Source organism: Myotis myotis, unplaced genomic scaffold, assembly GCF_014108235.1.
Source record: "Myotis myotis isolate mMyoMyo1 unplaced genomic scaffold, mMyoMyo1.p scaffold_m19_p_22, whole genome shotgun sequence".
In the NCBI taxonomy this organism is placed as follows: Eukaryota; Metazoa; Chordata; class Mammalia; order Chiroptera; family Vespertilionidae; genus Myotis; species Myotis myotis.
This window is the reverse complement of record NW_023416327.1, coordinates 1,904,958-1,919,211: the sequence shown is the minus strand read 5'-3', so window position 1 is coordinate 1,919,211 and position 14,254 is coordinate 1,904,958. Positions and strand designations below refer to the sequence as shown.

At 48.2% G+C, this 14,254-nt stretch overlaps 1 protein-coding gene across 1 annotated transcript in view; it reads left to right on the top strand.

Annotated features, from left to right (window-relative positions):
* PRDM9 (PR/SET domain 9) overlaps nucleotides 1-10,048 on the top strand; it is a 12,569-nt gene extending 2,521 nt beyond the window's left edge. Inside the window, 7 exon segments of the mRNA XM_036355244.1 lie at nucleotides 949-998; nucleotides 3,511-3,667; nucleotides 4,262-4,363; nucleotides 4,563-4,834; nucleotides 5,271-5,338; nucleotides 6,427-6,620; nucleotides 9,090-10,048. Of these exon segments, the coding sequence (XP_036211137.1) occupies nucleotides 949-998; nucleotides 3,511-3,667; nucleotides 4,262-4,363; nucleotides 4,563-4,834; nucleotides 5,271-5,338; nucleotides 6,427-6,620; nucleotides 9,090-10,048 (1,802 nt within the window).
* Nucleotides 10,049-14,254: the final 4,206 nt, after the last annotated feature.

Below are 14,254 nucleotides of genomic sequence, written 5' to 3'. Positions count from 1 at the left end.
GGGTGACTAGACCTGAGTCTTTGTTCCTAAGACTGTGTGATGCTGATCAGAATCTAGTGATTAGAGAAGGTGGTCACATTCCAAATGTGCAAAGGAGGAAGGATAAGAAAGAAAGGAGGCAAGGTGGTCCTGGTGCCTTGGACTGGACAAGGCCAGTGTGAAGACAGAAGACAGAGAGGAGAAAGGGCCGGGTTACAGAGTAGAGATTCTTTGCAGTTACATGACCTTTATTATACTTGTGTCATGAAAGGCTAATTTTTTATTTTTTGCTTTTTAGGGCAATTTTATTTTTTAAACCCTCACCCAAGGATATTCATTGAATTTAGGGAGAGGAAGGGAGGGAGACAGAAAGGGAGACAGAAACATCAATGTGAGAGAGGAACATTTATCCGTTGCCTCCCGTGTACACCCCAATAAGGATCAAACCTGAAACCTTGTGGTGTACAAGATGATACTCCAACCAACTGAGCCTCCCAGCCAGGCTAGGCCAATTTAAATATATATATTGAACAGAGGATGAAGTACAGATGGGGTTTTGTCTATTTTTAAACATTTAAGGAAATTAGCTGATGCTCCCAATAAAATCATAAGCCTAATGAAACCTCAGAAAACATTTTCTAATCATCCTTCGTCTGTCCTTGGATTACTCTCTGATTCAGAATTCTGAAAGATAAGAATCTCCAGATTTTGAAACAATTACCAACCAAAACTGATTTCTCGAAAGGCGTGGCTCAGAGATTGAGCGTCAACCTATGAACCAGGAGGTCACAGTTCGATTCCCGGTCAGGGCACATGCCCAGGTTGTGGGGTCGATGCCTGGTGTGGGGTGTTCAGGAGGCAGCTAATCCATGATTCTCTATCATCATTGATGTTTCTCTCTCTATCTCCCTCGCCCTCTCCCTTCCTCTCTGAAATTATATATATTATTGATTTCTCACCATCTTTTAGCTAAACCTTCTTGGGTGGCCTTCAGAGTGGAACAGAATAAACATCAGAAGGTGAGTATTTCCCAAATCCTGTTGAAAAGAAAATCTTCCTCCTGGATGAAAATGCAGGGAAGAGGAGGAAAATCAGAGTGCGCCCTAGGAACTGCCACCTTCCTTTCCTCACCTCTTCAACAAAATGCCCAATATCATCTTAGTAGTTAAAACATCAGCAACAATAGTAGCTACCGTGGGTTTTATCTTCACAATGCTTCAGACTCTACGAATTCTACGTGAATTAACTCACTTAAACCTTACCACAACCCTATGAGGTAGGTACTATAACTATCACCATCTCTGATGAGGAAACTGAGGTTTCAGACATATAGAAATGTTTGATTGTATGTCTGAGATCACAGTATCAGTGGTCGTGCAATCTAATCCATAGCTTCATCTCTAAACCACTTTATAAGCTCATTAAAATTTCCATAGTTTTATGCACTTTCCACTGTCTTATCCATACATGATTACGTCTTTCACTGACTGATGATTCCAAACGCTATGCTGCAGTGAGAAATGCACTAAGACTTCCGACTTGCAGAAGTTCACTGACATATAGGCAGTTTGCACGGTGCATGGTCCCAGATGAAGAAAGATATAGGAGCCCCAGCATCAGAGCCTCCCAGTCAAATAAAAGAAAGCATCTCTCAACTCTGGGGAGCTTCAGGTTTGACGATTGAGAAACAATAAATAATAAAGTGACTTAAGGACTTCATAGAGATGACACACTATTCAATAGAAGCTCATCCATCTGGAACTGGCTTTGAGTGCTCATTCCAGTAAGAAGCATGGCTTCTTTCTCTGAGCTCTAATTAGGCCAATGTCATCTTGTTTGAATCATTTGCTCCGCCTGCCTACCTCTGCATTGTGAGCTCTTTGGTTCACACCAGATTCTTCTCTTCCAGAAGTCCCAGGCCCAGCTCAGGGTCCCTGAGGGCCCCTGAATGTTTGTTGAAAGAGTGCTTTAAAATTTACAAATTAAACTAGAATAGGGTCAAAAAATAATGAAGATAATTTACATGTGATTTCAAATATAGAGATGACTGAGAGGTACATTGATAGCAGGACTGTAATTTCACATTCATACTGTATCAAAGAGCTCACAGAACACTTTGGTGAACACCATTATATTTCATGTTCATTATAACATTAAGAATTAGCATGTTATAGGTCAGAAAAATGAAGAAAACTAGCTAGTAGCACAACCTTATTCAAACAGAATTGGTGGGAACCAACTAATCTAATTACAAATATTCTTTCCATGATATAGTAATTTGCACATCCTATATAATATGCTAAATGTCCAGTCGCCCGTTCAACCAATCAAAGCATAATATGCTGATGACATGCTAATGCCACTAACTGCTCGCTATGATGTGCACTGACCACCAAGGGGCAGACAGTCAACCGGTAGACCAGTTGCTATGACGTGCACTGATCACCAGGAGGAAGACGCTCTGACCTATAGGTTAGCTTGCTGCTGGGGTCCAGCTGATCGGGACTGAGTGAGATGGCCGGACACACCCTGGAGCCCTCCTGCGGTTCCTCCCCAGCTGGCCAACCTCCCGTGTCCCTCCCCAGCCCCGATCGTGCCCCAGTGGGGTCCCTCAGCCTAGCCTGTGCCCTCTCGCAATCCAGGACCTCTCGGGGAATGTCAGAGAGCCAGTTTTGGCCTGATCCCACAGGCCAGGATGAGGGACCCACTGGTGCATGAATTCATGCACTGGGTCTCTAGTTTTAGCATAATTTTCCTTATTGTCATGATAGGTTTCTGCCAGCCATTTCTTTTGAAAAATATATGTTTTTATTGATTTTAGAGAGAAAGAGGAAGGGAGAGGGAGAGAAGCATCAGTGAGAGAGAAAAACATGGATCGGTTGGCTCCTACACAGACCCCAACCTGGGATCTAACCCGTAACCAGGACATGTACCATGACCGGGAATGGAACCGGCAACCCTCCAGTTCAACCAACTGAGCTACACCAGCCAGGGCTCTGCCAACTATTTCTTTCTTTCTTTCTTTTTTTCTTAATCCTCACCCAAGGATATTTTCTCATTGATTTTTAGGGAGAATAGAAGAGAGAGGGAGAGATAGAAGAAAAATCAATGTGAGAGAGACACATTGATTAGTTGCCTCCTGCATAAGCCCAGACAAGGGCCCGGGCCAGGGAGGAGGAGCCTGCAACCAAGTCACTCGCCCTTGATCGGAATTGAACTCAGGACCCTTCAGTCCGCAGGCTGACACTCTATCAACTGAGCTACACTGGTTAGGGCCCAACTATGTCTTATTCTCTTCCCAGTATCCTTCACTCTCACTGTTCTATAAAAAAAAGATCTTTAAGGCATGGGTTCTAGTCTTCAATTCACAACCCACATTGGCCATTTCTTTTTCCTCTAATATTCATACTTCCCAGGTATTTCAGAGTTGTTGAAGTGTTCATTGAAGTCATGTATGTGAAAATATATCATAAACCCTACATAATTAAATAAATGCATGTTACCTTTTAATATGGGACTTCAACATTGAAGGCAAAGTCCAGGACGTCATTAAGTAATGAGTCTACTTTGAAGGAATTGTCAGGAACAGAAAATTTGTTGACCACAAGTGGCTCAGAGCAGACTCAGAAACCAGTGCCCCCTCCTGGAGAAGCAAGTCCCTCCGGACAGCACCCTAGATAAAAATTGGGTAAGTTACATAATTTGGAGATTTCAGTTCCACTAATTCTTCTAGAAAGGCTGATCAGTATAGCCTAGGTATGTGGGGTGGACTTTGCATAGGCCTGTATTTGAAACTGGAGTTAGCACTGAAGCTTTGAGCTAATCTTACAAACTCTCTGAACTCCTGAGTGCTAATGTGTAAAGTGAACGTCAGGAAACATGGTTCACATATAGTTTGAAAGCATTAAATTAAATCTCAAACAATTGACACATGCAAGTTGTCCAATAAATCTATCTGTGATAATAGCAACCATATTCTCTTGGGGTTGTGTGCCCAGGTCTTTACTCAGTGCCTAACACATAATGTGCCCTCAATACATACTTTATGAATGACTAAAGCTTGGGAGGTTGAGCCTCATACTGGGATCATCTAGAAACTATAATTGAATCAGCCATCGGTAGTCAGTGTGGAGTGCTAGTCTTTTAGTTAACAGAGGAAAATACCAGATAATATAAAAGAACGGGTGACCATTCAATGAGAGGACATTGTGTGTTTTCTGACAAGACAGGGACTCATGTTCCAGACCTCACCCTCTTGTTCACCTGCCCTTCTCCCATGTAGACCCCAGGAGAAAGGAGATCGAAGTGAAGATGTATAGCCTACGAGAGAGAAAGGGCCATGTCTACCAAGAGATCAGCGAGCCCCAGGGCGATGACTACCTCTGTAAGCTGACCCTCACCAAAGAGCATGTTATGTCCTTGATGCAATAATTTCACCTGGTCTTTGGGTGCCCAAATCATTCCCTTCCTCTCGTGACCGGGAGTACAGGATTGAGGCTCACTGATGTGAGTTCTTTCTGAAGCTCTTCATGTCCAGGAACATGCACTGCACCCTCCCTCTTCCCTGTTGCTCTTGCCTCCAGATTGTGAGAAGTGTCAGAACTTCTTCATCGACAGCTGTGCTGTGCATGGGCCTCCTACGTTTGTAAAAGACAGTGCCGTGGACAAGGGGCATGCCAACCGCTCAGCCCTCACTCTGCCCCCTGGGTTGAGAATCGGACCATCAGGCATCCCTGAGGCTGGGCTTGGAGTGTGGAATGAGGAATGTGATCTGCCCGTGGGCCTGCACTTTGGACCTTATGAGGGTCAGATCACAGAAGATGAAGCCACAGCCAACAGTGGCTACTCCTGGCTGGTGAGAACTTTACCTCTTCCCTGTCCTCTGGCTTCCCATCCCTCCTGTGGCTGGGGGGGGGCCTCCACCTTCTTCATGCTGGGACATGGATTGGGACCATATGGTGAGTTAGCTCTGTGTACTGAGCGGACTTTGCATGAACATGGAGCTCCTCTCTAAGGATCAGAGGGTAAATGGGAGCAAAGTGGTACAGACTCCTCCCTTGTGGGGCTCCTGCTTAGTGGACAAATTGACTCCGACGTGTAGATGATGAGTAAGAAAAATATCCTGTGATCACCATTGGCAGTTGAATCACCATGCAGGCTGAAAGAGATTTGATGACAGTAGAGCAAAGTAATTATCCTATTATGTACACACAACCACACACACACACACACACACACACACACACACACACACACACACACGGCCTTTAACTTCTTTTCCTGAAATGCAGATCACCAAAGGGAGAAACTGCTATGAGTATGTGGACGGAAAGGATACATCTCAGGCCAACTGGATGAGGTAAGGTCACTAGGTTTCTGGGTGCCAGAGGGGACACTCATGCCTCACTGCCCACACGTCTGTCCTTCCCATCATGCCTCCCTAATGGTCTCCCTCAGTCCTCTGTTCCCCTTTTTTCTCCATACAGTGATCTTTACCATCTAGAGACATTTAGGAAAAAAGGAGGTAAAAGTATAGCATATGTCCTCAAAATAGAAGTCTCTAGTTTGGGCACTGGGAAAAACCTTGAGGACCCTGGATTACTCTGTGATTTATCTAACTGACATTAGTTAAACACTTACTATATTCCAGTTTAGAGGAAGGAATTCATTACTTACACAGATCACACAATCCATGTCCCTAGGGAGGACTTACTGCAGATGGACATGAAACATTTTATTTCATAAACATTTAACTCTAATTTTCCTATTTTTCAAGAAGTGCCCAGTGCCAAGATAGCCTTGAACCAAGGATAGTCTAAACCTGTGAGGGCAGCACATCATCCCAGACTCAGTACTAACTAGAACTGGATGTTGGAGCCTGCAGAGTAATAGTGCTCATGGCCCTTTCCTGAGGGGCTCTCTTGTGTCAGGGGAGACAGATTATGAATAAACTACTATTGTTCTGTGTTATTTTTCTAAGACAGAGAGACCTCCACATTTCTGTGGGAACCTGGGGGAGGCAACTGAATGATGCCTTCAATAAAGTGTGGGGAGACTCGACAAAGGCCTCTGAAGAGAAGGTAGACTTGGACTGAGTGTTGAATGATGTGAGTCCTAGATCAAGCCCCGAATTCTGTGGTGTAACACAGAACCTGACTTACAGCTTAGAGAAGCTAGAGGCCACCGGGTTTGATGGGGAAGTCTGGAATGAGGCTTTGGAAATGGCATTAGGCAGGATGAGCACTGTGAGCAGGACTTAGAGACAGGAATTCACATGACATTGTGACAGAGGCTTGGACATTGAACAGAAGTTTCCTCAGGAGCATGGGTGTGGGTGCCATCAGTGCTGAGGGCCTTAAGCGTCAGTGAGGAGCTGGACACGAATATGACAGGTAGTGGAAACTCATCGCCTGTGGTTTTCTTTCCTTTCATCTGCCTCAACGCCAGGTATGTGAACTGCGCCCGGGATGACGAAGAACAGAACCTGGTGGCCTTTCAATATCACAGGCAGATTTTCTACCAAACCTGCCGGGTCGTGAGGACGGGCTGTGAGCTGCTGGTCTGGTATGGAGAAGAGTATGGCCAAAAGCTGGGCATCAAGTGGGGCAGCAAGTGGAAGACAGAGCTTGTGGCCGGGAGAGGTGGGCACCACTCTTCTTCAACATGGAAAGAAAGAATTCTTAGAAGTTTTCAGAGTCCAACTCTCAAGTGGAGTAAAATCCACTCTAGAGTCAGCAAAGCTTCAAATCAAATGCTTCAGAAATTGATGGCTCATCACATAGGTCTTTGATTCTTAGGAACAATTTTAATATTTTTATTTTTGTTCTAATTTTTAAAAATATGCTTTTATTGGTTTTAGAGACAGAGATGAAGGGAGAGGGAGAGAAATATCAATCTGCTGCCTCCTGCACGCCCCCTACTGGGGATCAAGTCCACCACCCAGACATGTGCCCTGACCAGGAATCAAACTGGCTACCTCTGGGTGAAGGGGACAATGCTCAACCAACTGAGCCACACTGGCCAGGGCCAATTTGTGTTCCATTTTTAAAAATACTTCATGCACAAAATGCACAGCCTCATATAGTGCTGAAAGGGTTAGAGGCAAAAAAAGAAGTTTTTAGGCACTTACCAGCTCTCTCACCTAGGTGGTCTGTGGGTTTTTTTAAAAAAACACTTTTAGCTGTTTCTTCTTCATTTACTGCATATTTCTAAATGAAATGTGTGTGTTAACATGCATTCATTCATTATTTCAGTGACTTGTCATGTGAATTCCTACTCGGTGCCACAAAGGCTTCTGGGAGCTGGAAATACAGATTAACATGATGATCAGAATCACTGCTCCTGAGCAGCTGGCTGGTGAAGGAGGGTAGCCCAGGCATACATATGTGCATGTGCTTAATATTACACAGTGATTAGCGCTTCAGAGAAAACGGGCCCAGGACAAGTGCCTAGGGATCAGTGTGAGGGGAGGGTGTGTGTGTTGGATTCTGAAGGTCAGGGAAGGGCTTTCTCAGGAGACAACATTTACAACACCTGTGGCACAGGGTCCTGGGCAGAGGAAGCAGCTGGTGCAGGGAAAGAAAGAGCTGGGGTGTTGATCTGGCTGAGGGCTACTCCCGTCTCAGTCTCGGTACAGAGGGTAAGAATGGAAGTTGGACAGATGCCTAGCAGCCTGGAAATACAGTGCCTATGATCCAAGCTAAGATACTGGGGACTTTCTTGAGTGAGACGGGACAATTGGGCAGTTTTCAACTGCAGAGTGGCATGTTCTAAAACTATGCTTTGTTAAATTTTTTTGGAAAATAAACTTCAGTGGGGAATCCCCTCTCAGATTATTTCAATGGCAAGTGAGAGAGGAAGGCGGACTGGCTGGAGAGGGATGGGAGTCAGGAGTGTAAGAAGCAGGTTGGGGAAATATTTTTATTGTTCTTGGTAATCCTCACCCGAGGATATTTTTCCAATGATTTTTTCTTTAGAGAGAGTAGAAGGGAGAGGGAGAGACAGAGAGAGAGAGACATCAATAGCTTGCCTCCCACACACACCCCAACCAGGGCTGGGGATTGGGCTTGCAACCAAGGTACATGCTCTTGACTAGAATCAAACCCAGGACCCTGGAGTCCCCAAGGCGATGCTCTATCTACTGAGCCAAACTGGCTAGGGCATGGTTGGGAAAATATTTTGAAACAGGACTTTGTATTGTATTTGAAATAGGCTAACACTGAAAGAAATCAATTAGGAATACTGTGTGAGGAAAGACATATTTCCATTTTATGATTTGTGGAAAACTGAGAGAGAAGCAATTGCTAGTTGGGGCCTATGGTTTCTCTATTTTTAAATATTTTTAGTGATTTGAGAGAGAGAGGAAGGGAAACGAAGAGAGAGATAGAAATATCAACATGGATCAGCTGCCTCCTGCTGGGATAGAGCACAAAACCTGGGCATGTGCCCTGACCAGGACTCAAACTGGTGACGTCCTGGTTCATGGGTTGATGCTCAACCACTGAGCTACCTGGCCAGGCCTGTGGTTTTTCTCTTTAACATGACTTAGAAGATACATGTATGTGGAAAGGTCACTATAGTCCCACCCATATAAGGAGTGACATGGCTTCTGATGGTCCTTGATCTGTAAGACCTTTTTTCTTTTCAATCCTCACCCAAGGATATTTTTCCATTGATTTTTATAGAGAGTGAAAGAGAGAGGGAAAGACAGAGAGAAATATCAATGTGAGAGGAACACATCGATTTGTTGCCTCCTGCACAATCCCTGACCAGGGCCCGGGCCGGGGAGAAGCCTGCAACCAAAGCGCATGCCCTTGATGGGAATCGAACCCGGGACCTTTCAGTCCACAGGCTGAGGCTCTATCCACTGATTCACACTGGCCAGGGCTGTAGAAAAGACTTTCGATATGGGGTCTCTGGATTTCTGAAGAAGAGTAGTGCAGACAAAGAAAAAGAAAAATAGACTGTGAAGGAACACTTTGTGGGAGGCAGACATTCCACTGTCAACACAGTAAGAATGATTCCGGGGACAGGTCTTACCAGGAGACAGAGCGTACGGCACAGGCAGCCTTGCCCACACCTGCCCTGACCAAAACTTTCTCCTTCAGCAGAACCAAAGCCAGAGATCCACCCATGTCCCTCCTGCTCTGTGGCCTTCTCCAATCAGACATTCCTCAGCCAACATGTGAAACGCAATCATCCCTCTGAGATTCTGCCAGGAGCATCTGTAGGAAAACACCTCCAGTCAGAGGAACCCAGCCCAGAGAATCAGAATCAGCAGCAGCAACAACATCCTGGTCCACATGGCTGGAATGACAAAGCTGAAGGTCAAGAGGTCAAAGGAAGGTCCAAACCTTTGTTTAAAAGGATCAGGCACAGGGGAACTTCAAGGGCCTCTTTCAAGCCTCCCAATGGACAAACAGGGAGCTCTAGTGAGAGTGAAAGAATAATGGAGGAAGAGCCCAGCACAGGCCAGAATGTTAATCCAAAGAACACAGGCAAATTATCTGTGGGAGTAAGAATGTCAAAAATTGTAACAATCAAGCCTGGAGGGTGTGGGCAAGGCTTCAATGATGGGTCACATATCAACACACACCAGGGGACACACTCAGGGGAGAAGCCCTGTGTGTGCAGGGAGTGTGGGCCAGGCTTTACACAGAAGTCACATCTCATCACACACCAGGGGACACACTCAGGGGAGAAGCCCTATGTATGCAGGGAGTGTGGGCGAGGCTTTACACAGAAGTCACATCTCATCACACACCAGGGGACACACTCAGGGGAGAAGCCCTGTGTGTGCAGGGAGTGTGGGCCAGGCTTTACACAGAAGTCACATCTCATCAGACACCAGAGGACACACTCAGGGGAGAAGCCCTATGTATGCAGGGAGTGTGGGCCAGGCTTTACACAGAAGTCACATCTCATCAGACACCAGAGGACACACTCAGGGGAGAAGCCCTATGTGTGCAGGGAGTGTGGTCGAGGCTTTACAGATAAGTCATCTCTCACCAAACACCAGAGGACACACTCAGGGGAGAAGCCCGGTGTTTGCAGGGAGGATGAGTCATGAGCCCTAAATCGCACCTCAGCAGCCACAGGGCAAGTGTAGGCACCACATACCTCATACCCCAGCTCTGAGGGGGCTCCAGAGGAAGCCTGCTGGCCCCTTTCCCTCCCCAAGAGTGTAATTAGTACAGAAGTAACTGCTCAAACATCCTCCACTTTTATGAGGAGAGGTAATAGACAAACCGTTCCTTAAGTGCTGCCGGGATGTCAACATCAATGTCCCCAAAGGTGTTTTTGGCCTCGTTTTAATAAAGTTTGTGTCCAGACAAACCTGAAGCCGACATGCCTCATCCCCCTTATCACTGAAAGCAGAGTTCCAGGAGGGCCTCAGAGAACCCTCAGCCACAGACACTCAGCCCGAGAAAGCAGAATCTGGCATCAGTCCAGTGAGGTTCCTGCCAGGGAGAGGGACTGAGACAGACTCACCAGGACTGGGAATAGCCCCCACCAGCCCCTTGTCTTCTCCTGGCTCCTCCCTGATTCCTCCGACCTCTGTAGCCTCAGAGGTGAAAGCCAGGGAGGGCGTGCGTGTGTGTGTGTGTGTGTGCGCACGCGTGTGTGCGCGTGTGTGTGCACGCGTGTGTGCATGTCCGTGTATGTGTCCGTGTATGTGTGCGTGTGTGTGTGTGTGCGTGTATGTATGTGCGTGTGTGCGTGTCCATGTATGTGTGTGTGCGCGCGTGTGTGCGTGTGCGTGTATGTGTGTGTGTGTGTGTGCGCACGCGTGTTTGTGTGCATGTGTGCGTGTGTGCATGCGTGCGTGCATGGTGTGTGTGTGCGCGCCCGTGTGTGTGCGCGTGTGTTTGTGTGCATGTGTGCTTGCGTGCGTGTGTGTGCGCACGCATGCTGTGTGCGCACGCGTGTGCGTGTGTGCCTGTGTGTGCCCGGGTGCCAGTGCACACACCTGTGCTGCCTCAGTCTGGGCACTGGTCGCCCTCACCCTTCTTGCTGCCTGTGTAGCGTTGGCATCTCGCCTGGGCACAGCATGTGGGGGCCAGGTCTGTCCACAAGGGTTTGAGTCTCAGCTCTGCCCTCACAACTGTGTGTCCTAAGGCAAGACCCCCAAGGTCTCTGCCTCTTTCCAATCTATGAAGTGGGAGGGTGACCTGGCCTTTGGAGTGTCATTCAGAGTGGGGTCAGCACCGGCGCCTCTGGCTCAGGGTGGCTAGAACGCGCGTCTCTCGGTGAACAGCATCTGCCAGGCCTTGAGGTGACAAGGGAGGCAGAGGGCGTGGGGCCCGGGAGCCAGTTCAGAGCTCGAGCAGCCCCACTGTCCTGCGTGGACTCGGCTGCCTGAGCAGGAGGCATGGGGTCAGGCATGGGCCTCCCCCCAAGGCCACCCCCTCCCACTGAGCCTGGGCAGGCGGCACCGAGAGTGACCAGGACACAGGGCCTCGCCACCCTGCTGAGAGCTGCTGGTGCACCTCACCTCACAGTGTGTGCGAAGCCCTCCTCGAAGCAGCTCCTGGTGCCTGGCCTTGTACCTGGGTCTGCGGGTCTAACCCTCCCCTGACCCGTCTGAAATCCTTAACTACATGTTTCTTATGGGGAGTCTGATGGGCCATGGACCCACGTGAACAGAGCAGGCAGGCCGTGTTTGTCATTCCTGGCCACAGGTTCACAGGCAACGTCCACCGAGGCCAGGAGCACCGACCCTCATGGGCCCATGGGTGGGAGTCCAGCGAGGCTCCAGGGAACAGGTAAGAGTCTGCCTGGGGAGGCGAGGGGGCCACAGCAACCAGAGGCCCCGCTTTCCTTACAACAGAGCGGACGTCAATGCAGGGAGCAGGCACACGCGGTGAGGGCCCATCACCCCTCAGCCCGAGGGACCTAGCACAGCACCTGTTCCTGAAGGAGGGCTCCTGAAGGGGGCACCCAAACCCAGCACCTGGGACCATGACCTTCCCTCTCCCGCCCGGCAGGTGTGGCTCATTGGTTGAGCTTCGACCTATGAACCAGGAGGTCAGGGTTCAATTCCTGGTCAGGGCACATGCCCGGGTTGTAGGCTTGATCCCCAGTGCAGGGCCTGCAAGAGGCAGCCAATCAATGATTCTCTCTCATTGATGTTTCTCTCTTTCTCCCTCTCCCGTTCGCTTGGAAATCAATAAAAAACACATCAAAAAAGAAAAATAAAACAAAAGAAAAGACCCTTCCCTTGCCGTGACCAGGCTTGTGAAGAGTCTACATGAACTAGGGGATTTCAATGATAAGTATCCATTATTATTCTTTTCTCTATTTCATGCTTTTTTAAGGAAGGAAGGTGTGTGTCTTCAGTTTTGTGTTCTTTCCCTGTGCAGCCCCCACCCCACAACCCCAGAGAAAACACCGTGAACTGCCCATGTTCTGTGGCATCCGTGATGGGCATGGGACAGATCCTGGCGTCGCTGGGTGAGAAGCTGGAACTGAGATACAGTGGGGAGGGGACCCCACACCACCAGGTGCTGCTCACTCCCCCCCCCACCTCCCCAGTGTGGCCATCTGCCCCCATGGTGGCCCCCACTCCACCTCTGTCTCCCAGGCCCTTGAAGGGTCCCTCCTTCACAGCAAGGCTGGCCTGTGCTATGCAAATGGCATGTGGCTCCCAGACCAAAGTCACAAAAACACACTTTTGCCTCAGCCTTGCTCACAGGGTCTCAGGGCCCCGTGAGCAGGGAGCTGGGAGTGCACACCCCCACCACCTGGCAGCTGCTGGACTGAGCTCTCGTCCCCGACAGGCAGCTGAGCCCCTGTCCTGTCCCGGGGACACCTGCTGCCTCCAGGGCCACTCCAGCTGCACCTGGTGGCTCCTCAGCTCCTGCACCTGGCCCTGTACTTGCCCTCGATGGGGCCGGCCACTGTCTCGGGGCAGAAAGGACATCAGCCGCAGAGGCAACAGGACGGCCTGGCCACTGCCTCCATCACAACCCCCACTCTGTGACCCCAGAGGCTGCCACGGGTGTTGTGGGCTCCATCTGCTTTCGCTCAGCTCATCTGCCCCCAGGTAAGGGCACGGCCAGCTTGGCTGGGGACCATAGCTGGGCAGGTGACAGGGGTCACTCACCAGAACAGTCAGCCAAGAACCCAGACCAGCTGACTACCCTCCACAGCCGGGTCCGATGAGCCTGGTCTGAAACTTGGCAAATTTGTCTTGACTCCCAGACATGCCCGGCTTCTGGCTGAGTAGCGCCCCCCCCCCCCCAGCCACCCCCCCCCCCCCCCCGCCCCCGTGGGAGCGCACTGATCACCAGGGGGCAGCTCCTGCATTGAGTGTCTGCCCCCTGGTGGTCAGTGCGTGTCACAGCCACTGGTCTTTCCACCATTAGGTCGATTTGCATCTTACCCTTTCATGATACAGGATTAACACTATTTTAAAATTCTGCACATTTTCCCTAACATACCTAGTGGAGGTTGTTTCTTATACAGTGGGGCCTTGACTTACGAGTGTCCCGACTAATGAGTTTTTTGAGATACGAGCCGTCTCTCGGCTGATTTTTTGCTTTGAGTTGCGAGCTAAAATTCGGGTTACAAGCCAGCTTCAGATACCCCATCGCTAGTTGGCGCAGCGAACGTCACAGTGAACGTCACAACATCAGCCCAGCATCACGTGTCTCACTCGTTCACTTTAATGATTTGACATACGAGTAATCTGAGTTACGAGCTCCATCACGGAATGAATTAAACTCGTAAGTCAAGGCCCCGCTGTATATGACAATTTTGACATAATTTTCTGAAATTCAAAGGTTTTGGCCAAAATTACATCCAGGTGGATTTTGTTGGGCGTTATCATCGCCACTCTCCTGGCTTCTTCCCACCTTTAGGATTTCAATTGCAGATATTGCCCTGGGGCTAATACTGCCTTAGCTATTGTATTTTAATAATAAGGAATTAATCTATAATCTGTATAAATTAATTCTATATTAATTAATATATAAAAATTAATAACATATGTAATTATATAATATTATAATTAATAATATATATATAAATTAATTAATCTATAATCTGTTTAAATTTAACCCTTGAAGGTATTGAGCATTAGCAGCTCTTTGTGTCCTCAGGTGGGTGTTGGAGTCTCAGCTGCTAACACCTGATTAAAGACTAGTGCTGATGAATGACTAATGACCAACTCCTGAGGACTTTTATTCCCTTTCTTTTCCTTACTACTGTAAGTAATAATTCTTTTAGATTCCACAAAAGCTCTTTCACCTCTGTTTCCCTTCTCTTCACCCTT